The sequence below is a fragment of the Lepus europaeus genome, chromosome 17 (genome assembly GCF_033115175.1).
Source record: "Lepus europaeus isolate LE1 chromosome 17, mLepTim1.pri, whole genome shotgun sequence".
In the NCBI taxonomy this organism is placed as follows: Eukaryota; Metazoa; Chordata; class Mammalia; order Lagomorpha; family Leporidae; genus Lepus; species Lepus europaeus.
In genome coordinates this window covers 53,451,802-53,476,870 of record NC_084843.1, presented here as the reverse complement: position 1 = coordinate 53,476,870, position 25,069 = coordinate 53,451,802, and the positions used below count along the sequence as shown (strand labels likewise).

The window sequence follows — 25,069 nt, the reverse complement described above, 5'->3', positions numbered from 1 at the left end:
ATATGCTTTTTTCTTCCTTGTTTGGTCAGGCTGTTTGCCTCTTTCTCTCATCTTTTAAAATGTCTAGAAATTACAGTGGTCATTGAAGCCTCATCCTAAAACAGAACTGAACTGATAGTTTTTTATCCTTTTTTATTCATTCAGCATTTTTAGTTTGTTCCATGATGCTACCTTTTATATCTTAGTTTTCTTGTCTATAAAGCATTGCCCTGCACATTGTAAGTTCTCAAATTTTAGCTGTTGCTGCTACCATCATTGTTCTGGACTGGATGTTTCTGTCCCTCCTCTGCCCCCCCCCCCCCCCATGAATATATAATGAAATCCTAACTTTTTTTTTTTATTATTTTTTTTTATTTTTGACAGGCAGAGTGGACAGTGAGAGACAGAGACAGAGAGAAAGGTCTTCCTTTTGCCGTTGGTTCACCCTCCAATGGCCGCCGCGGTAGCGCGCTGCGGCCGGCGCACCGCGCTGATCCGATGGCAGGAGCCAGGTGCTTCTCCTGGTCTCCCATGGGGTGTAGGGCCCAAGCACTTGGGCCATCCGCCACTGCACTCCCTGGCCACAGCAGAGAGCTGGCCTGGAAGAGGGGCAACCGGGACAGGATCGGTGCCCCGACCGGGACTAGAACCCGGTGTGCCGGTGCCGCAAGGCGGAGGATTAGCCTATTGAGCCGCGGCGCCGGCTGAAATCCTAACTTCTAATGTGGTGGCATTTGGAGATGTAGTGCTGTAGTTTAGATGTCCCCCAAATGTCTAAGTGTTAAAGGCTTGAGCCCCAAGTTCATTTAAATTTTTTTTTTAAATTATTTATTTGAAGAGAAGAGTTAGAGAGGCAGAGAAAGAGACCTTCCATCTGCCAGTTCACTTCCCAATGGCCACAGTGGCTGAATAGGACAGAGTGAAGTGAAGCCAGTAGCCTAGAAATACATCCAGTGTTCCCCCATGTGGGTGACAGGGATCGAAGCATTTGGACCATCTTCCATTGCTTTCCCAGGTGTACTAGCAGGAATCTGGATCAAAAGTGAAGCAGCTGGGACTAGAATAAACACTAATGGGCTGCCAGAGTCCCAAGTGTTACAGGAAGTGACTTGACCTACTGCACCTAATGTCTTTCCTCTAAAAGATAGAGTAGTCGGGCCGGCGCTGTTGCCTCTCTCTGCCTCTCCCTCTCTCTCTGGGTAACTCTGACTTTCAAATAAATGAATAAATCTTTAAAAAAAAAAAAAGACATAGTAGTCTGTAAGGTTGTGTTGAATATTATAATATAATAAAGAACTTAGGTAACATAACAGGTTCCCAGTTGAAACTTAAGCATTAAATATTTTGCTCTTTGATACATTTTGTCATTCACTCGATAGTCTTGTAAAAAGGTGAGTTAGGTAAGTAAATAAAAAGAGAGGTAAGAATAAGCAATATTGATGTAGAAAACAAGCTTTGTATCTTTGTTTTGTTTTGTTTTTTTTGGACAGGCAGAGTGGACAGAGAGAGAGAGAGACAGAGACAAAGGTCTAAATTTACCATTGGTTCACCCTCCAATGGCTGCTGCGGCCGGCTCACTGCGCTGATCCGAAGGCAGGAGCCAGGTGCTTCTCCCGGTCTCCCATGGGGTGCAGGGCCCAAGCACTTGGGCCATCCTCCACTGCACTCTCAGGCCACAGCAGAGAGCTGGACTGGAAGAGGGGCAGCTGGGATAGAATCCGGCGCCCTGACCGGGACTAGAATCCAGTGTGCCGGCGCCACAGGTGGAGGAGTAGCCTATTGAGCGGTGGCGCCAGCCTTCTTATGAGCTGTTTTAACATTTTCATTGATGTCATCATTTACTAGTTGCTTGATTTGGGGCAAATTATTTAATGCCCTCATTTGAGATAGTTGATATTGAGGGTACCTCTCTTTGCTTTAATGACCATCAGGCTTAAAACGTACTTGATACATAACAGACACTATTCAAAGTGTTAGTTGTTTCCATAGATAGTACTTTGTAAATGAGGAAAGGAGGGGTTAAATGAATGATATGAGTTCAAAAGAGCCACATTCAGTTTTCCTGATTTTAACATCCTTGAATGTTTTCAGTCTTAGAGGAAAATTTTCAGTTTTTCACCCTAAGTATGATATTAGCTGTGGGTTTATCATGTATGAACTTTACTACATTGAGGCTGTTTCTGTTCCTATTTTGTTGAGTATTTTTAAATCATGAAATGGTGTTTAGTTTTGCCAGATGATTTTTCTGTGTCATTAAAGAGGATTATTTTTTGTTTAGATTATTAATGTAGCCTATTAGATTGATTCTTGTATGTTGAACTATCCTTATCCCATCTCCTGCCTTGTGTGTTTTAAGTTCAGTTGTTGCATGTTGTCTGTGGCTGGTTTAACATTACAGAGATAGAAATAAGTACAATATGGTTTGCAAAGCCGAAAATATTGGCTTATTTACAACTAAAACATGTTTCTGAGCCTCTGCTTCTATAATCCTCAGTATAGATATAGTGTGTAAGTAGGACATATGGAGTAATCTGTAGTAATTAACATTCAGGCAATTGTTTTTCTTAATAAAGGTATGGTTTATTTCCTTGTCATAGAAATTCATAGGAAGTAGTTTGTTAAATTAATCTAAGAGAAATGTTAAATGATGGATTTATTAATGTCTTATTCAGCATTGTATTTTTATTTTGAAATATCACATCCCTGTGTTACTTACAGAATTTTATTTTTTTCCCCATAGGTATATGTGGAATTTGATGATCTTGAATGGGATAAACGAGAGTGGGTTAAAGTTTATGAAGATTTTTCAACTTTCTTGGTGGAATACCACTTAATCTGGGCCAAAAGGAATGACCCTAGTCAGACTCAGGGATCAAAGAGCAAACAGATTCAGTGGCCTGCATTGGTAAGATCTGTTTTTGGTTTTGTTAATTATTTTCAGTTATTTTAAAAGGATAAAAATTGAATCTAAGTTTAGGTTTATATTGCAGATTGTGAATTAATATTCCTGACGTCTGTGAAGTATCTGGCAGAATTTTCAAAACGCTTTTCAAGCAGCTTTATGTGACTGTTAGTATTCTTTCAACATACGTGGTCCACAGTTTTTTCTATCCAATCAGATGAAAGCATAAATTGGATTAAAGATTGCTAGGAGATAGTTGACTAGTTTGTATGCAATGTGGAGTAGTTTTGCTGTGAATGGAACTTACATTTTATAATGTATTCAGTAACACATCTTTTTGGTTTGTTAGTGAATCTTTGTGGATGACAACAGATGTTAAATATGTAATTATGTATTCAGGTAATGAATAAAGTTACTTCATATCAAATTTTCCACTTAAGAAAATATAGATTTGAATAAATTCTCTGGTAATTTTGAAGAGTTTTATAAAAGAAAAATACCAACTTAAAATATTAAATTCTGTTAGAGAGCCACAATAGTTAACCCTTTAATGCGTTTCTGTATATAGAATATCAGTTTAACATATTTATTTCTATGTCTTTAAATAAAATACCTGAGGAGGTACATAATTTAAAAGAACAGGGAGAGGGGGAATGGAGTGAATTGAACCATGGCATGTTTTCTTTAATAGAAAACAAAATATTAAAGAAGAAAATGATACCAGGAGCTATAGACTTGACAGGAATCTTTGGATAGAAAAATTAAGTTGATGATTTTATCTGTCCATGATAAGCTTTACAAAATAGTCATTGAGTATGTAGAATTTTTAGTAGAAAAGATTTTAAACTGTTAAGAGCATGGTTTTTGATTTTACAGATCTTAACCTGAAATCTTGGGTAAAACTTATAATATGTATGTATGAAAACTCTTGAAAGTAGAAAGAATTCTTGCTCCAGTTTCATAGTTAAAGAATAAACAGGACTTGAAAATATTTGCCCTTTTTGGAATTAAGATATTGATGAATTCCTGGTTTATATCAGTAAATTGTTCATTTCAGAGAAAATTTAAGGAAAGACTGTTTAATAATTTTTGTCATAATTTTAGGAAGCTATTTCTCTTGACAGCTGTTCAAACTCAAAATTCAGACTTTTTAATTACTAACCTTCTTTATTAAATTCAACATTTGTATATAAGAAAGGGTATACATAATGAATAATTTGGAAAATATTAAGTGGCATAAAGTAGAAAATCATCATTTTAGTTCCATCACTAGCAGTAGACACCTTAATTCTTGGATGTGGTATATAAAATTTATCTGACTTTTTTCCTGCTGTAGAAGTTTCTAAAATTTTAAATTTTGATAAAATATACTTAATGTAAAATTTGCCATACTAACCATTTTTAAATAATATAGTTCAGTGACATTAAGTGCATTCTTGTGCAACTGTCACCACTGTTCATCTATAGAACTTTATCCACCTTGCAAAACCAAAACTCTACCCACTGAGCAATAGTTCCCAACCTCCTTCCCTCCCTGGTAACCACCATTCTACTTTCTTTCTATAAATTTAACCATTCTAAGTGCTTTATGTAAGTAGAATCATGCAGAATTTATCTCTTTGTAACTGGCTTATTTCATTTAGTTTTATGCATGTTATAGCATGTGCCAGAATTTCTTTTTTTTTTTTTTGGTAGAGATTCCTTCCTTTTTAAGGCTGACTATTACTGCATTGTGTGTATATATTACATTTTGTTTATCCTTTTTCCCTATCGATAGACATATGAGTTGCATCTACCTTTTGGCTATTGTGAATAATGCTGCTGTTAGTATGACTATGTAAATATCTGCAAGTCTGTGCTTTCAGTTCTTATAGTTACATACCCAGAAGTGGAATTACTAGATTGTATATGATAAATCTATTTTAAAATTTTTGAGATAATACCATACCATTTTCCATAGTGGATATATCATACTACATTCCTGCTGGCAGTATAGAAGGTTGCAGTTTGTCCACATCGTTGGCAGCACCTAATTTCTGTATTTTGTTTGTTGGTTCATTGTTTTTTTTGGTTTGGGAGTTGAGGTGGTAGTAACTGTCTTATGAGGTATGAAATGGAATCTTACTGTGGTTTTGATTCTTATTTCTCTAGTGAATGCGATAGTAAACATCGTTCATATGCTTATTTGTCCACTGGTGTGTTTTCTTTGCAGAAGTATTTGTTCATGTTCTTTGTCCATTTTTCAAACTGGTTGTTTAGTTTTTAGTTGTTGTTAAGTTTTAAGAATTCTCTATTCTAGGTATCAATCCTTTACCACATATGTAATTTGCAAACTTTCCCTGTTCCATAGCTTGTATTTTTATTCTGTCCATGGTGTCCTTTGATGCACCAAAAAAAAAACACCTTAATTCTGATGGAATCAAACAAATCGTTTTTACTCTTGCCTGTGTCTTTGTCATAGTATCCAAAAAAGCAATTGTCGAATCCAGTATCATGGAGCATTCTCCCCGTGTTTTCTTTTAAAGCTGTAGGTCACGCATTTTGAGTGCTTTATTCATTATTTTTTCTTGTATTTATTTTGAGTTAATTTTTATATATGATGTAAGAGTCCAGCTTCATTTCTTTTTTTTTTTTTTTCCCCTTGTTTATCCATTTCCTCTGGTACTGTCTGTTGAGTATTGTCCTTGTCCTCAGTGAATGGTTTTGGTATGTGAGGGTTTGTTTCTGGATCTCTAACCTGTTCTACTAGTTTATGTGTCTGTTTTTTTGTTTGTTTGTTTGTTTTTTGCCAATACTATACCCTTTGAATACTGTTCCTTTGTAATAAGATATGAAATCAGAAAGTGTTTGTCCTAAAAATTCGTTCTTTTTCTAGATTGATTGGCTCTGCAGGATCCCTTGATATTCCATGTCAACTTAAGAAGGAGGTTTCCAGCTGATTTCATTTAGAACTTGATAGGGATTGTGTTCAATCTATAGATGGTTTTGTCTTAATAGTGCTAAGTCTTCTAATCCTTGAATATGGTATATCTTTCCATTCATTTATGTTCACTTGGACTCAATATTTTATAATTTTCAGTGTATAAATCTTTCATTTCTGTGATTAAGTTAATTCCTTAGTAACTTATTCTTCGGTAAATTAGTTTTTGTTAATTTCATTTTAGACTATTATTAGCGAATGGAAATTAGTCTGATTTTTGCATGCTGATTTTGTATCCAGTTACTTAGCTACTAACATCACGATCTATAGTGAAAGACAAAGTTTTTCCTATAATTTAAGGAACAAAGCAAGGATGCTCACTTTGGCTAGTGTACTATACACTGTATATACAGTGTAATATTGGAAATCTTTGTCAGAAAATAACATGAGAAAAAGACCTGGAAGACATCTAAATCTCAAAGAAAGAAGTAAATTATCTCCGTTCCCTGATACTAAAATGTAGAAAACATTGAAGATGCCATAGTAAAACCTGTTAAAACTAATAAAGTAGCAGGTTGTAAAATCTACTTTTAAAGAAAATACTTTTAGCTAAGACTGCATTCAAATTGTAGATCCTGCTGTTTTTTGCGTAAGACTTTATCTTAAACATATTCTTCATGACTAAATAAGATAATTCTTAATGGCTGCATAATATTTAATTTTATAACTATCCATTTCCCTAATGTATAGAATTACAGTTTTTCCAATTAGTGGGCTTAGGGGGAGGTTATATTTAACTGGGATTAATACTATGGTATGTAAATCTCTCTGCATCTCTGATTATTTTTTGAACTTAGATATACCTAGTAGTAGAATTACTGGTCAAAGGGTATGAACTTGAAAACCACAAAAATCTAAATCATATTCTCCATTAATTGTTTAAATGTTACACTGACTACCATTGTTCTCAGCCAGTGTGTAAGTGGTTTTTTTTATCTCACATTTTTGGAAGCATTTATTTATTTTCCCCACATCTTATTTTAAAACCCAAACAAACATAAAATCAAGAGTTATTTTATATCTTAAAGGAATGTAGCATTGAATGTTATCATTTCTGCCTTTGCTAATTGGGTATTTAAAATATTTTTCATTGTTTTAATTCACATTCCTTTAATAGACTGAATATTTTTTCATGTTTATTAGTAGCTTGTATTTTTTGTGAATTGTTATTCAATATTTGCTAGGGTTTTGTATATCATATTTGTTATGAGATTTCTTTATATTAATAGATGTTATAACATTTTCATCATGTTTGTTCCATAGTTTGCTCAGCTAATTGATAGCAGGTCTTTTTGAATTGTAAGTCTGCTTTTTAAAGAAAGTTCTATATAATGAAGTATCTTCATTAGGCTAGCCAAGATGTGCCTGATGGCCTGCCTACTCTCTCTCCCTACCTCCCTCACTTTTCTTCCTTGTTTCCTTCCTTCCTTTGTTGAAGAAGGTTGTAAAAAAATAATAGAAAAAAGTGAAGTGAGAATGCTTGTCATATTTAATAATCAATTGAAGTTTCATAAGCATTTTACAAACATGACTGAGATTCTGTTGTTTCCCTTTCTGTTCATAAAAGTGACACTTCTTTAAGAATGCCTATAAGCAGCAGTAATGAAATTCTGAATTTTTAAATTCCTGTAACAAAATGAAATACGTTTTCTGTAAATCTGAGAAATTTTGAGGAATCTATACATGAGATGGCAATAGACTGAAACACGAATACTTTGTTTGATTTTTTAAAAATTTAATGTTTCTAATTCTGTGCACATAATAGCATCCTGTGTGTTTTTTGTACTTAAACATATGTTTGTATTTCTTACCCTTTTCTTAGTTTGACTCCTCGTGTGGTACCTGTTAACTGTTAGTTATGTTATTTTGTCTACCTTTTATTTCTAGCAGTCAGTACAAACTGGCAGTGTACCTGCTTGTTCTTGAAATCATGGCAGGATAAAAAAATTCTTTTGTCTCATTAGCCTATTCTAAAGTTTCATTTTAAAATTTAGAAGTAATTACATCTTCAACAAAATATATATAGTATAATACCCAGGTTACTTCTCTGGAACTGTGTCCATAATTGTTGGAGCACCACATATAACATACTGAAGTGGTGTCAGTTTTTTTCTTGGTCCTGTATGATCAGGGTACCACGTGAGGCAATTCTAATGATGTAGGCTGATGTTGTTAAATCTCATTTACTTTTTAATAAAGTAAATTACTTGTGAAAGCATATTTATCTGCACCAGGGAAAGAAAGTGTTGACATTCATAATTGAAATCAACGAATCAGCCACCTAACTGGGTTAGGGCCCTGGCTCCATCTCCTTTAGGAAAACCTTCTGTGGGGAGTGGGGCTTCGACCCTAACCCAGCTGGGCTGTAATACTGCTGCATTTTCTAAGGGACAGAATTTTCTACTTTTCTGCTGGCCCAGCCTTCCAGATCACCCCAACCAGAATTAATCTCACCATCCTGTGGTCCTATAGAACTTTGTACCTCTGTTTTTAACAACTTAGCATATTCTGCTTTGTATTATACCTATTTGCATGTGTGTCTTTCCTCTACTAGATTGTAAGTTCTTTGAGGACAGGGATCAACTTAGTCATCTTTGAATGGTTCCTAGGAGTTCAGCACAATGCCTTACCCATCTTAGACAGAAAATAAATGACTTATTTTAAAGTGATGAATGAACTATATCACAGCTATTGAAACCCTAATGAGAGTTACAGCAAGTTTCCTGGTTATCCATTTATGCTAAGATCAGAGAGCAGGACAGTAAACTCAGCCTGTTGTGGTTAAACTGTGTGACTCTCCAATTTTAAACATGACAATATAGTAGAAAACAAATACTAAAAGTTTATAAAGTCCTCATTCTAAATAAAATACAAGTTTGGTTCCTCATGTGATTAGTGGGGAAATGTGAAATTGCTTGAAATGGGTTATTAAAAACATGAAAAGAAGGAATACATGTTCTTAGAGTCAACCAGATTTGATAATTTACCTGAATTTCTGGAGTGAGTTTTAAGAAACTCAGACTACTTCCCAGTACAATTTTGCCTTCACAGACAAGATAATTTCGGTTTGACCAAGAATTATGTTCATTTTGTGAGGCTTTATTAATTTATTTTAGATTTTTTTCCTATTGAGACCTTTTTTTTTTTTTCTGTTGCAGAAGAAATCCTCTAAAGAGGGGAATATAGTTTATTGCTCTTTGGAACAAGATTGCTGTTACGCTGACGGCAATATTGTATTGCCAAAATTGGTTTAAATTATAGGCTCAGTGAAATTTTACAAAAATACAAAGATATGCTAAATTTCAAATTAGAAATGATTTCTGAAATAGAGATTTCAGAAGATTTTATATGCCATTAATTGTTTCTGGAATTACACAATCCTTTTACTTTAATAGACTAATTTGAAACCTTCAGGATTATTACTTCCCTGCGAGGTATTTTCAAGAAAGCAAAATACATATAATGAAGTATTATTCTTTTTAGGTGACAAAATCATAATGACAAGTGTTGTGATGGATGAGCACATAAATTTCTGTGGGTCATAAAATGACATTATTTGGGGGGAAATAATTATATTGTAAGAACCGTAAAGAAGTTCATACTCTTTAATTCAGTAATTCTACTCTTAGGAAATTATCCTTTAAAAATCATTATTTTAAAAAGGGATTCATTACAGGAAAGAAAAAGAAAACAACTTGCATGTCCATCAGTTTGTGAACATTGTTAAATTGGTGTTTTGGAATATTATGCAGCTTTAAATATGTTAATTAGGTATACTTGGGAAAATAGAAATTTTAAAAACAGAATTAGAAATTTGAAATAATGAAAGGCAATTTTGAAGGAATTTTACTTGACCAAAATTTGTCTTTTCAGTGAAAAGAAACTGTTTCCAAGCAAACTGAGAATTTTGATTTAATAATGTTGTCTGACATTGTTTATTTCGGAAATAGTTTTCTTAAAATTTGTTAGTGGATTTTCTTTAGGTTTCTGTTTATATTTTGATGTTTTTATTTTTGTATCTTGATAATATAGTGTTTTTAGTATTTTTCCTAAGAAGTATAATACAAAGAAGTAAAACTTTACAATAAAAATGTCAATTTATGACATAAAGAAAATATAATGAAGATTTAAAAAATTTTTAAGTCTATCTGAATTACTTGTTTGCTTTCAGCTGTGCATGGCTTAATGTATGCTTAGCGATGTTTTAGTCATAGAGTCAGAGAATGTTGGAGTTGAAAAGAAAGCACTCATTTAGGATTACATTGGAGTATATTAAAAACATAAGCCTCATGTCAGATTTCTGCTATTAACTGTTACTCTGTTATTAACTGTTATTATTGGGTGAAATTATCTGTCCTTTGTGTGTTTCATAGTAGTACCTACCAAACAGAGTTATGAGGATAAAGCAAGAAAATATAAATAAAAACCTCAAATGAGTTCAGGCAGGGATATGCTGTTGTAAGGATAATTTCATAAGACCATCCTTATTTCTGGCACAAATTTCAAGTCTGAAGAGTTTTCCAAACTACCTGCAAGTTTGACAGTTCACTAGAAGGCCTCAGATTACACAGGAAGCTGTTACACTCATGCCTACAGTTTATTGCAGAGCACATATACAAATTAAAATTAGCTAAGGGAAGAGATGTATACAGTACAGTCTAGGAGTTATCCGAATCTGATAATTTTTGTCATTCTTTCCCTTTGGACTTATGGGCAGCATTATCTGCTTCTGTTCACAATATGTATTTTCATCTGGTAAAACTCAACTGAGCTGAGCTTTTGCTAGCTACACATAGTTTTTATTGGGACTTAATCACATACCATCTGCACGGCTGTTCCTGCTCAAGATCAAAATGATATACTATTAAGCACTTCTTCTGAATTTGAAACAGCAACTAAGAGCTCCAAAACTACCATTTTAAATTGTTTAGAGTAGTCAGGGGCCAAAGCAGGACATTCCAGAGGCCTAGAGATCTCCAGTTATGTGTCTGGACATCTACATACTTAAGAATAGTATTTATATAACCATCAGAAATAGTACCAATGTGAATACAGTTGTCCCTTGGTATCCACAGATAATTGCTTCCTAGACTCCTAGTGTGCCGAATCCCTTGTTGAAAATGATGTGGTATTTTCATACAACCTATGCATACCCTCCTGTAACTTCAAAGCATCTATGGATTACCTGTCATATCTAGGGTAACTTAAGTGTTAAAAATACTTGTTATACTGTATTGTTTAGGCAATAATGACAGAAAAAATCTGTAAATGTTCAGTATATATGCAATATCATTTTTCTCTGAATATTTTCAGTCTGAACCCACAGTTGCAGAACACACAGATAGGGAGGGCTGACTGTATACCTAGCATTTAGACATACGATCCAGTGTGGATGGAAAAGGGATGAGCTGTAGGGAAACAGCTAAGACAAGCCATCGCATCCATTTCCATTTTTTTGTACTATTTGCTGATTTCCTTCCTTGATCTACTTCTGTTTATACCTCATGATAAACTTATACAGAATTAGCTGATAGTTGGCTGATATTTCCTTATTCTTCTGTAAGTATTATATCTCAAGGAGGCTTTAACTAAATCTCCTGACATATTTGATTGTCAGTGTCAATATTATTATCAGACTTTAATAAGATGATTCACTCTCACTGACAGTGTTTGTGTTATGCCCTATTGTTTATAGTCGTTTTATAATTAGGTTTAATTACAGAACAAATCAAAGAATTGCAGAGGAATTTGCTATACCTCCTCAACAAAAATGACCCATGCCTATATACTTTTGTTACTGATGCACATAATTGTGACTCTTGTTCCATTACTTCCTTGGTTCCAGATTAGTTTGGAACAACCAGTCACCCTCAGATCTTAGGAGTAGTGAGGACTACTGTCTAGTAGGTTCTACTTGCTCATAAATATGATCTGTTCTCTTGGTAATATGTTCCTGCAGAAACCAACCTCATTTTGTTATGAAACTCTTCTAGGTACTCCCTATTAGAATGTGTTTCCAATATTATGCAGGATAGTACACATATTTCTGGATATTTTATATCCTTTGATTATTGTGGCTGTGTCAGTTCCTGATGATAAACTAATTTTCCTTCAAATGGAAGTTTTCTGGTTCATAATCTTGGTGGTGGTTGCTGGTGGATGATTATAGGCTTCTGCTGTAAGCTTCAGTCTGAATTCCACACATGCCACTGTACAAGAATTTGTCTTCCATTTTGTGAAATTTGAAATTCACTTATTTGAGCATGGATTTTTTTGTTGTTGTTGTTCCCATTTTTCAGGTCCAATCAGTATTGTCTGAAAGGAAGATTTATATACATTCTGTTTTACTAAGTAGGGGAAACATTCCCCAGTCAGGTGTAATTCAGGTAAAGTAGATAAAACTACTTTACATAAAGTTTGTTTACACGTTCTGCTTTTCATCCAGACTTTTATCTTAGATCTACAAACTCATGTTCTTGTGTCATCCCAATCTAATTTAGGAATTAACAGCTAGATTTCTAACTTCTGTGCTTAGAGTTCCCATGGTAAGGAGTCCCAGAAACATCTCTAGTGCTATTTTTAACAGCTTAAGACGCATTTGACCTTGAATCCTTAGTTGGGCCTTGGCAGAATACCTACTTTAGGTCTTAATTGATTAGATATGGGAACATCAGCTCGAGCAAGTTGAGGTTAGATGTGTCTCATAGTTATCTTTGTCGTCAAGGTTTTTTGTTTTTGTTTTTAAGATTTATTTATTTGGGCCAGTGCCGCGGCTCAATAGGCTAATCCTCCACCTTGCGGCGCCGGCACACCGGGTTCTAGTCCCGGTCGGGGCACCGGATTCTGTCCCAGTTGCCCCTCTTCCAGGCCAGCTCTCTGCTGTGGCCAGGGAGTGCAGTGGAGGATGGCCCAGGTTCTTGGGCCCTGCACCCCATGGGAGACCAGGAGAAGCACCTGGCTCCTGGCTTCAGATCAGTGCGGTGCGCTGGCCGCAGCGCTCCGGCCGTGGCGGCCATTGGAGGGTGAACCAACGGAAAAGGAAGACCTTTCTCTCTGTCTCTCTCTCTCTCTCACTGTCCACTCTGCCTGTCAAAAAAAAAGAAAAAAAAAAAAAAGGGCCGGCGCCGCTGCTCACTAGGCTAATCCTCCGCCTTGCAGCGCCGGCACACCAGGTTCTGGTCCCGGTTGGGGCACCGATCCTGTCCCGGTTGCCCCTCTTCCAGGCCGGCTCTCTGCTGTGGCCAGGGAGTGCAGTGGAGGACGGCCCAAGTGCTTGGGCCCTGCACCCCATGGGAGACCAGGATAAGCACCTGGCTCCTGCCATCGGATCAGCGCGGTGCGCCCGCCGCAGCGCGCCTACCGCGACGGCCATTGGAGGGTGAACCAACGGCAGAAGGAAGACCTTTCTCTCTGTCTCTCTCTCACTGTCCACTCTGCCTGTCAAAAAAAAAAAATTTTATTTATTTGAAAGAATTACAGGGGCGGGGGGGGGGGGGCAGAGCGAGCGAGCTCGCTCGATTAATCTGTCTTCCATCTGCTGATTCACTCCCCAAATGGCTGCAACGGCCAGGGCTGGGCCAGGCTGAAGCCAGGAGCTTCTTCTGGGTCTCCCATGTGTGTGCAGGGGTCCAAGGACCTGGGCCATCTGCTGCTGTTTTCCCAGGCATATTAGCAGGGAGCTGGATCAGAAGTGGAGCAGCTGGGACTTAAACCAGTGCTCACATGGGATGCCAGCACTGCAGACAGCTGCTTAACCTGCTCCGCCACAGCGCCAAGGCCCTGCCTTCCAGTTTTTTAAATTTTCTCCAAACTAGGATGAATAAAGATTTTTTTAGGACCCTTTTTAAAGCAAGAAGATCAGCTGGGCCTCTTGAGAGTGCTGCAATGTAATCTTTGTTTTGACTCCTTCAATGTCTGCTTTATTCATCCCCTTTCTTAGTAACTGTTTAAAGATTTCTACTCAGGTAGGACAAGTTTTTGACCCTTCCCACTTGTCCCCATTCTTTTTATGATTCTTTATATTGTTATAATAGCATAAATTTTCCTTATGGAAATGAATCTTTAGCTGATGACTATAGGGTGGAACTGGCCAAAACCCAAACTTTGGCTGACCTCAGGATTCACCCTCAACATATCTTCATTTCAGCTATTACAGATGATAGTAATCAAGGGACTGTAAAATTAACTCTGGTTACATTAATTTCTTTATATAGCCAGTGAGCCAGATCCCTGACTTGATCCGTTCTAAGTTCCATTGATAATTTTTAGCTGTAGTAATGATTGTACCACAGCTGGAGTTGAATCTATCATTTCTAAATCTCACTGATAACTTTTAATCACCAGCAATTGATTGCAGCACAGCTGAACTTCCATACCATGTGTGGCCCATAGCCAGCCAGGAATCAAATTTGTGTTATACCCCTTCTTTCATGCTTTCTCATCATTCTCAGAGGCAGTTTCAGCAAATTAGCATCATTCTTGTGATCCAACTTCTGACACCACCTGCAAGTATATTACACAACTGTACAGTTTAAAGACTGCTTTCACTTCTGAATCATGCACATTATCTTCTTTTGGCCACAGTATGTGACATTATTTACAAAGTGTTGCTTGTCTAACAAGGAAGCTCAGCTGAACTGAACTGTAGGTGGTGTTTTTTCTTTTTTTGTGGTTTGATCACTGTCCATGTGGCTGACCTTTAGTCTCCAGCTTATCCCAGGGCACCCAACTAAACATCTTTAGTTATCATTTCCTCTAGAGGTCACAGATATTACTGTGTAAAGCCCTCATCATAAATCACATTGTTAGACTGTACAGTGGCCAAAGCCCCCAGGCAAACTAAAACATTCTTTTCAGGCAGGACATTGTAGAGGCCTAGCAATTGCTTACTAGAAGCTGAGAACAGAAACCAAAGAGATTTATTTTATTTATTTGGAAGCCAGAGTTACAGAGAGATCAGTCGTCTTTTTTAAATTTTTTTTTTTTTTTGGATTTTTTTAAAAATTTATTTGACAGGTAGAGTTACAGACAGTGAGAGAGAGAGGCAGAGAGAAAGGTCTTCCCTCTGTTGGTTCACACCCCAAATGGCCGCAATGGTTGAAGCTGCGCAGATCCGAAGCCAGGAGCCAGGAGCCTGGAGCCTTCTCCTGGTCTCCCATGTGGGTGCAGGGGCCCAAGCACTTGAGCCATCCTCCACCGCTTTCCCAGGCCATAGCAGAGAGCTGGACCGGAAGAGGAGCAACCAGGACCAGAACCGGTGCCCACATGGGATGCTGGCACGGCAGGCGGAGGATTAACCTAGTGCACCACGGTGCCAGCCCCAAGAGAGATCAATCTTCTATTCCTTGGTTCACTCCCTAAATGGCTAAACAGCTGGGACTGGGCCAGGCTGAAGCAAGGATCCACGAGCTGCTGAGTGTCCCATGTGGGTACAGGGGCCCAAGCATTTTGGCCATCTTCTGCTGCTTTCCCAGGGAGCTGGATCAGAATCGGAGCAGCCAGAACTTGAACTGGCACTTACATGGAATGCTGGCATTGAAGGCAGTGGCTTAACCCGTTAGGCCATGATATTGGCCCTGCCAGATATTTTGATAATTTTCGCTATACTAGCACATATCACATAGTTAGTACTTTATATAAAAGCCTCTGGTTATGACATTATTGACATAATCCAGTTTAATACCCTTCCTTTTATATAACTAGGCTAATTATGTTGTTAACATTGATGTTCAGTTTTATCAGTGGAGAAATGAAGTATAACACATCTCCTGTTTTCAGCATAATACTTTTTCTGTAGTAGTTGAACTTATACATTATCAGTTATTGACTTACTGAGAAAAATTCTGGAAGAAAATTCATATTTTTCAGTCAGCTTCTTTCAGGAAAAGTTGCAGAGAGACAATTTAATTTCTTTGTGGTTTTTTTTTTTTTTTTTTTTTTTTTTTTTTTTTTGGACAGGTGGACAGTGAGAGAGAGAGAGAGAGAGAGAAAAGTCTTCCTTTTGCCGTTGGTTCACCCTCCAATGGCTGCTGCGGCCGGCGCACCGCACTGATGCGAAGCCAGGAGCCAGGTGCTTCCTCCTGGTCTCCCATGGGGTGCAGGGCCCAAGCACTTGGACCATCCTCCACTGCCTTCCGGGGCCATAGCAGAGAGCTGGCCTGGAAGAGGAGCAACTGGGACAGAATCTGGTGCCCCGACCGGGACTAGAACCCTGTGTGCCGGCGCCGCAGGCGGAGGATTAGCCTATTGAGCCACGGCGCTGGCAACAATTTAATTTCATTTCATGTTTTTTTTTTTTTTTAAATTCCTGATCATGTAATTTAGGACTTTGTATGAGAATAAATCTCTGTGTTCAGGAAATCTAGGTAATAAGGAGAGAAAGACAAAGGTAGGAAATGAAATAACCAATTATATAATAAAATTTTATAAAAAATGGGATAAATGGAGGAATGTCTGACTTGGCAGAGGAGCTAAGGATGAGGTGTGCTATGATTTTAAGTGCCGAATTAGCGTTTTCTATGGGAGCAATTTAGAAGGCATTTTTGAAAAAACATCTTGATTGGGAAATCTCAGGGTCTAGAACCAAGATAGAACGTAGTATAACTGAGATGGAGTGGCAGAAGACTCAGTAGAAAGAGTAAGCCTACATCAAATCATAAGGGTCTTGTGTTTAAATAGCATTTTGTACATTTTCCTCCTGTAGGGAATGGAAGGCGGTTGAACCACAATCATAGGATTTAAATCATCGAGAGTAGACTCGGGGACTTCTGAATCTCTGTCAACCAGTCTGCTAACTCCTCCCACTATTTAAATGATATAAGGAGTATATTCTCTCAAGAATCTGAATGGTAGTTCTGGCTTCAAGAACATTTGATACATCAAGAGTTTGGTCATTAGAAGATTGAATAAAAATTCCTTCTGAGTGGTTTTACTTTTCCTTTAACCCCATCTCTTTCATTATGCCCATAGAATGTTGTCAGCTGGGGTTATATTCCTAGGCAGATGATGAGAAGATTGCCATCTTAGGAAAAGAGAATATATCTGAGAAAAAAAATATATAGGCATTAAGGATCCTTTATCAGAATGGTCAATCTGTCTGTAGCCATTCAATAGCATTTTTCCATAGCTTTTTATGTATATAGTACATCACACTTAAATATGATCCCCAGTCAGCTGAAGCCTCTTTACCTAAGGAATTGTGTATAAATATTATAAACTAAACTTGAGATTTACAATTAGCTTTTTGCTTGAAGATAAGAATTGCCTGTTTAAATGTAGTCAGTAAACAGTGTGTTTAGTAAATATTTACTGAATAAATGAAAGGCATTTCATTATAATTATGAATTGAAAAAATTTCTAGTTTTCAGTGTTAAGCCTTTTCTTTCAAACTGGTTATTTTAATATACTACCATTTCCAAAGTCACCTGAAGAAAGTGAACCAATATTCCAAGTAGTCTCTTAAACTGTTTTCTAGGATTAAAAACTTTAAAACGTAAATTTAAATTTTTTCTAATCCATTAATTTTGTCTTTTTTTTTTTTTTTTTTTTTAATAGACAGCTCTCTCATCTGTTGGATTACAGTTTACTTCCCAAATGCCTGCAATGGCCAGGATTGTAGCCAGGAGCAGGGAACTCAAGTGTTCCATGTAGATGCCAGAGACCCACCTCCTTTGAGCCATCCAGGATCTGCATTGACAGAAAGCTCAAACTAGGAACCAGAGCTGGGAATCAAACTCAGACACTCAGATAGGGGATGCAGATATCTTAACTATTAAGCCACACACCTTTCCCAATCTATAATTTTGAAATTTGCTTTCCATATTTGCTTAGTGAATCAAAATGATGAACAGAAAATGCTTACAGAGTCACAAATGTAAGACATGCCATAAGTAAAATTGGGAACAAGCCAGCAGGAGAATTAAATCATTTATCAAACCCTGGAGGTATTATTCCTTATATCTATTCTTACCTTGTTTTTAATAGTGTATACCAAGTTCTAAATATACAAGTACCCACTGATTTATTTCTTAACATATTTTTTAAAGATTTATTTTATTTATTTGAAAGGCAGAGTTACAGAGAAAGAAGGAGATATAGGGCTTCCATCTGCTGGTGCCCTCCCCAGATGGCTGCAATGGTCAGATCTGGGCCAGATTGGAGCCAGAAGCCAGAAGTTTCTTCCAGGTCTCCCATTAGGCCATCTTCAGCTGCTTTCCTAGGCTCATTAACAGGAAGCTGGATCAGAACTGGAGGCACCCATTCAGGATGTGGCACTGCAGGCTGCCGCTAAACAGGCCCCTCTTAACATATTAAAAAGAAAAAAAATATTAAAATAACTCATTTAATGTTAAAACCAGAAAATTCATTAATTCAAAAATAAACAGAAGAATTAAAATGTTAAGCCACCCTCTGGTGTTTAACAGTTAGCTTCAAGTGGTTAAGTCACCAACAATAATTAAAAGGACTTAGTAAAAAGATTTATTTATTTATTTATTTGAAAGGCAGAGTGACAGAGATCCTGCAACTTCCCATCTGCTGATTCATTCTCCAAATGGATACAAGGGCTGGAACTGGGCCAGGCTGAATCTGGGAGCCAGATATTCCCACCTGGATGGTAGGGACCCAAAATACTTGGGTTATCATTCTCTGCCTTCCCAGGTGCATTAGTTAAGAAGCTGGATTAGAAGCTGAGAAATCAGGACTAGAACTGGCCCTCTGATGTGGGATGTGTGTCCCAAGCAGTGACTTAATCCTGTGCCACAACACCTACGCAGACATTATAGATTCTGTGCTGAGTTTATTTCTGCTTTTAATATTTTTATTAGGATTTGTTGGGAATCTAAATCTTAATTTAAAATTATGCAAATATTACTGAGTTTTTTCTTTCTGCCATTTCCCTGTTCTAATCCTAATCCATGAGACTTCAGAATTTTTTTAATTCAGAATTTTTAAAAATTGTTGTATCACATTTCATTGTTTTACAAAATTTGCCAATTTCAATTAATGAGAATTTTTTATCAGAATGGCTAGGTTTTTTTTTTTTTTTTAGACTTTTCATGATTGATAGCACTTCTTGTGTTGTTTTGCCCTTTTGATAAACTACAGTGAGTTATCCTTATATTCTAAAGTAGACAGTATTTTGGAACCATTTACTGAATGGATCTTACAAGTGTTTCCCATATCCATCTTTTTAGTTATACTTTAAATTACTAGAGATTTTCACATTTTTGTTATTCTAATTTGAGAAAATCAAGAGCAGCAGGGCACATAAAATAAGAAAGAAAGGTTTTGATTCCATTTTCTTCCTGTTCTGAATTGTGGTTGCTCTGCCTACATGTATTCTGATTTGAGAAACTTTATTCAGCTCTTGAGGGTAGAGGGCTGCTTTTGTGGTGAGTTATACTAACCAGGTCCAGAAATGCTTACTACTATAAATAGTGTCTTTCAGTATGTATATACTTTTCTCTTTTAATTTATAACTAAAAATGCAATATGGTATAGCAGGATAAGTTTTCACTCAATAAATATTTTTGAACATTTATTATTTTTAAAGATTTATTTATTTGAAATTAAATTTTAAATCATTTATTTATTTATTTATTTACAGAGAGACGAAGAGAGAAAGAGAGAGAGGTCTTCCATATGCTGGTTCACTCCCCAAATGGCCTCAATGGCCAGAGCTGGGCCCACGTAAAGCTAGGAGCCTGGAGCTACTTCCAGGTCTCCCATGTGGGTGCAGGGGCCCAAGGGCTTGGGCCATCTTCTGCCTCCCAGGTTTATCAGCAAGAACCTAGAAATCTGCCTCTCACATGAGAGACCCCGATGGCATTTCTGGTTCATGGCTTCGACTTGGCCCAGCCCTGGTTGTTGGGGACATTTGGGAAGTGAACCAGCATATGTAAGTTCTCTTTTTCTGTATCACTCTGCCTTTCAAATAAGTAAAGAAATGAATAAATCTTTTTTTTTAAAGATCTATTTATTTATTTGAAAGTCAAAGTGACATAGAGAGAGGTCTTCCGTCCGCTGGTTCACTCCCCAACTGGCTGCGATGGCCAAAGCTGTGCTGATCCAAAGCCAGGAGCCAGGAGTTTCTTCTGGGTCTCCCGTGTGGGTGCGGGAGCCCAGGGACTTGGGCCACCTTCTATTGTTTTCCCAGGCCATAGCAGAGAGCTGGATCAGAAGTGGAGCATTCGGGTCTAGAACAGGCACCCATGTGGGATGTGGGCACTGCAGGTGGCAGCTTTACCTGTTATGCCACAGCTCTGGCCCCACATGAATAAATCTTTTAAAAAAAATACAAGTGCCTTTTGATGCTGTTTTAAGGCACATCATATATTTATCATCTGAAAAAATATTATTTGTGTTGCATTTTAAATGATTAACCTTTAATAATACTGAAAATATATAATTAATTTTTAGATACTTACCAAGTCCAAATATTTTTCTCATGGTTTACATCATCTTTGTGAGGTAAATAGTATTATCCCTATTTTATAGATCAGTAAACTGAGGCATAGTGGAGTTAAGGAACTTAACTGAGGTCAGAAGGAAGTGTATATTGGAAAACTTAAATAATTATGAATAATAGGAACATGAAACTTGAAATGTTCTGTCACTCATGTATTTCTTGGGTGTCATTAGTTACCATGGTGTTCAGATATCCTCTTTTTTTCTTTTTTCTTGATAAACATTTATCAAATGTCTTAATAACTAAATTGAGAACCTGGATGCATATATTGCTTTGTGAATTAAATGTGATTTTCATCTCTTAAGCTTGTACAGTTGAAATGTGGTTATATGAACAATGCTAATGAAAAACATTTTAATATCTTTTGAGACTGTTTAAGTCCCAAAGATGATTGTGCTAAGCTTGACATATCCCCAGGAATTTCAAGGAATATAAGACTGTTTTTCCAGGTATTTTCCATTCTATAGGAAGTACCCAGAGGTAAGTCATATCAGAGCAGTTCACTTTCACGGTGAAGAAAAAAGTCTAGCCTTTTCTGTGGAAAAAATCATTACAGATTTAGAAATATTTTTATTATTTTAAATGTGTCTATCTTCCTACTTTTTGGCAAGTAATGCCAGAAAATATCTAGTATGCTGACAAAAATTGCTTTCGCAGATAAAGTTTGTTTTCTATTTTGTAACGAAGTTTATTGGTCAGCAGTATGTTTGTAGTGTTGGTATGTGTGGGGGTGAACTAAACCTTTTGCCATTTATTTTATTAGTGTAATGCAGCACTACCATATACTGCTTTATAAGTGGTATAACTTTAACACTGCCTTAAAAATTTGATGTAAATAACATTTAAGTTTAGTTTTTCATCTCTTTGTTGGAGAGCAGGAAGTCCTTAATTTTTTAAAATTTATTAATTTCCATTTTATTTGAAAGAGAATGAGAGGTGTTGCATCTGCTGGTCCACTTTCTAGATGCCCATAGCAGGCAGAGATGCACCAGACTGAAGCCTCATGGAACTCTGTCTGGGTCCCCTATGTCGGTGGCAGGCACCTAAGACTTGGGCCATCACTGATGCCTCCCAGGATATGCATTAAAAGGAAGCTGTATTTGCAATAGAGGAGCCTGCATCCAGATGAGGCACTCAAGTGGTTATTTAACTACTGTGCTAAACTCTCACTCCAAGAAGTCCTGACTTAAATATAGCCTAATTGAAGAACATATAAATAATTTTGAAGCACCAGATGAATATTATTTTAGGAAAATAGTGTTGCATATAGCCTGATTATGGTTTCTTTGGGTTTTAAATCAGCTAGTCTTGCAACTTATTACTGTGTGGGCCAACTAAAGTTTGACCTGTTTGCCTTTTTTTTTTTTTGACAGGCAGAGTGGACAGTGAGAGAGAGACAGAGAGAAAGGTCTTCCTTTTGCCGTTGGTTCACCCTCCAATGGCCGCCGCGGTAGCGCACTGCGGCGGGCGCACCGCGCTGATCCGATGGCAGGAGCCAGGTGCTTCTCCTGGTCTCCCATGGGGTGCAGGGCCCAAGCACTTGGGCCATCCTCCACTGCACTCCCTGGCCACAGCAGAGAGCTGGCCTGGAAGAGGGGCAACCGGGACAGGATCGGTGCCCCAACCGGGACTAGAACCCGGTGTGCCGGCGCTGCAAGGTGGAGGATTAGCCTAGTGAGCCATGGTGCCGGCTACCTTTTTTTTTTTTTTTTTTTTTTGACAGGCAGAGTGGACAGTGAGAGAGAGAGAGACAGAGAGAAAGGTCTTCCTTTGCCGTTGGTTCACCCTCCAATGGCCACCGCGGCCAGCGTGCTGCGACCGGCGCACCGCGCTGATCCGATGGCAGGAGCCAGGTGCTTCTCCTGGTCTCCCGTGGGGTGCAGGGCCCAAGGACCTGGGCCATCCTCCACTGCCTTCCCGGGCCATAGCAAAGAGCTGGCCTGGAAGAGGGGCAACCGGGATAGAATCCGGCGCCCCGACCGGGACTAGAACCCGGTGTGCCGGTGCCGCAAGGTGGAGGATTAGCCTAGTGAGCCGCGGCGCTGACCTGACCTGTTTACCTTTTAACCTGGTGCTCAATATCATTAAATACAAACCTGGAAGGTAGTGTGAATTTTTTGTTTTAGAACATCACAGTAAAGCATATCACACAAGTGTTTAGGTTTCTCGGTGCATATAAAAGTTATGTTTACTCTATATGCATGTGTTCAGTGTACAGTAGCATTAAATTTAACAAAACTATGTACATAACTTCATCGAAAAATACTAACAGTTGAGCCTTCAGCAAGTCACTCTCTTCTTATTTGTGGCAGATGTTGTTTCAGTGTTGATGGCTGATGACTGATAAGGGTACTGATTGCTGAAGGTTGGGGTAGATGTGACAGTTTATTAAAGTAAGTCTTCAATGAAGTTTGCTTTGTTTGTCTCTCTTTCTGTGTAACTCTTTCAAAGAAATAAATAAATCTTTTAAAAACAATACTCAGTAGAACATGCTGTTAACAGATATCCTGTTACCTGTTTCATTTACAGAGGACAAAGTAGATTTAATGTAAGTTTTTTTAAAATAAAGATGTCATTTATTTGAAATATTTCTTTTTCACCCTCCCCCTCCCCGCCCCCTCCCTTCCTCTTTCTTTGATTTATTTATTTCTTTGAAAGGCAAAGTTAGAAGCGGGGAGACACAGAGATCTTCCATCTGCTGGTTCACTACCCAAATGGCCATAATGGCTGGGGCTGGGCAGATCCAAAGCCAGGAGCCTCTTCCAGGTCTCTACGTGGGTGCAGGTACCCAAATACTTGGGCCATCTGCTGCTGCTTCTCCAGGCCATAAGCGAGGAGCTGAATTGGAAGTGGAATAGCCTGTACTCCAACCAGCGCCCTTATGGGATGCTTTTACCCACTGTGCCACAACTGGGGCTCCTGGGGCTTCTATTTTCTGTTTTTTCTTCTTTGTGTGTTCCTTCTCTAATACCAAACAGCCCTAATAACTATGTATTTGTGTTTGCTTTTTTAAAAAAATGTTCTGGTTTTGGGTTTTCTTTTGTGTTTTAAAAAAAGTTTTATTAATTGGAAAATCAGAGCTACACAGAGTGAGAAAGAGAGAATAACTCCGTGCAGATCTACCATGTCTGTAACCTCTTCTTGGGTCACCATTTTGTATTCTGTGACAGTTGTCTTCTATCAATACAGTCTCTGGAGGTCATTTAGGAGTACAGTAAATCACTTCGGTTACTTTTCTTTTCATCAGTGCACCATATAATCTCTGATTCCAGCTCATTGTATTTCTTAGCTTTTCAAAAATGACTTTGTGATTTCATTTTGGTATTGATGGAGAAGATTGTGTATAATGGCACTTCAAAAAGTTCATGGCAAGTAGAATTAAAGTGTCTTGGTGCAAAAACTTCTTAAAATTTGGGCATATGAAGGGGACCTGCAGCAAGTTTGTAGAAATTGAGTATTTCAAAAAAAAAAACTATGTATGGATATCAATTTTTTTTCTGCACCAAAATAAACTTACCTCTTATTTCAATTTTCCTGTGAACCTTTTGAAGTACTATTGTATTTTTGTGGATGATTTTGCCAGCGAAATTTTTGAATATTTAAATATCTAAAATTTAACTGAGAAGTTTCACCAAGGTTAAAGTAATCCTTATACTTCATTTGCAACGGTTGGAAAAATATCTCTAAGATAAATAGTAAGTGCTCAAATGAAAAGATTCAGTGGATAGTATTTCCTTATTTTTATAATAGCTAATTATGTGTTAATGCTCTTAGGTTCTGCTTCTTAATTATTAGTGGATTACAACTGGATTATAAAGTTTTATAGGGCAGTAAGTGGACTTAATATAGGACAGTAGTGTTTTTCCTCAGACTAATGCTTGAAAGAAATTTATGGCTAGGACAGAATGAATAGTCCTTATCTGAAATGCTTAGAACCAAAAATTCATCAGATTTTTAAAAATTTTTGTGTATTCATAATGAGATATTTTGAGGATGTGATCCAGGTCTAAACATGAAATTTACTTACATTTCATGTATAGCTTGAAGGTAATTTAATACAATATTTTTAGTGTGCCTCTGTTTTGACTTCAACCCATCACATGAGGTTAGGTGTGGTATTTTTCTGTTGTGTTCTTTTGGTGCTCAGAAAGTTTTGAATTTTGGAGCAATTTGGACTTCATAATCTCAGATTAAAGTTGCTCATCCTGTGATTGTATTTTGCCTTTCTCATATGCAAACAAAGGCATACAGATGATGTTTCTTTTTGTTTTTAAAATTTTATTTATTTATTTGAAAAGTGGAATTGAGGTGGGGGAGATAAAGAGAGATCTTCCATCTGCTGGTTCACTCCTCAAATGGCTGTAGCTGGGCCGATCCTAAGCAAGGAACCAGGAGCTTCTTCCTGGTCTCCCATTGGGGTACAGGCGCCCAAGGCATTTGGGACATCCTCCACTGCTTTTTCAGGTTCATTAGCAGGGAGCTGGATTAGAAGTGGAACAGCTAAGGCTTGAACTGATACCCATATAGGATGCCAGCATCACAGGCGACAGCCATGGTGCAGGCCCCCAGATAATGTTCTTTTTTTAAAAATTACATGACTCATTAAAAATTTATATCATGCTTTTTAAAGTCATTTGTAGATAGAAGAATACTAGAATCTACTGACACGACATTTTATTGTATCTTACAGAAAAATAATGGTCCCATGTTATAAAAGCTTTTTCTTTGTAGAAATATTTCT

The 25,069-nt window shown here is 37.4% G+C and overlaps 1 protein-coding gene across 2 annotated transcripts in view; it reads left to right on the top strand.

The window, feature by feature from the left end:
- JMJD1C (jumonji domain containing 1C) overlaps positions 1-25,069 on the top strand; it is a 292,989-nt gene that overhangs the window by 121,415 nt on the left and 146,505 nt on the right. For both annotated transcript variants that reach the window (XM_062213863.1, XM_062213864.1), the window contains exon 2: positions 2,720-2,884. In XM_062213863.1, coding sequence (XP_062069847.1) covers positions 2,720-2,884 — 165 coding nt within the window. The remainder of the gene's footprint in view (positions 1-2,719; positions 2,885-25,069) is intronic.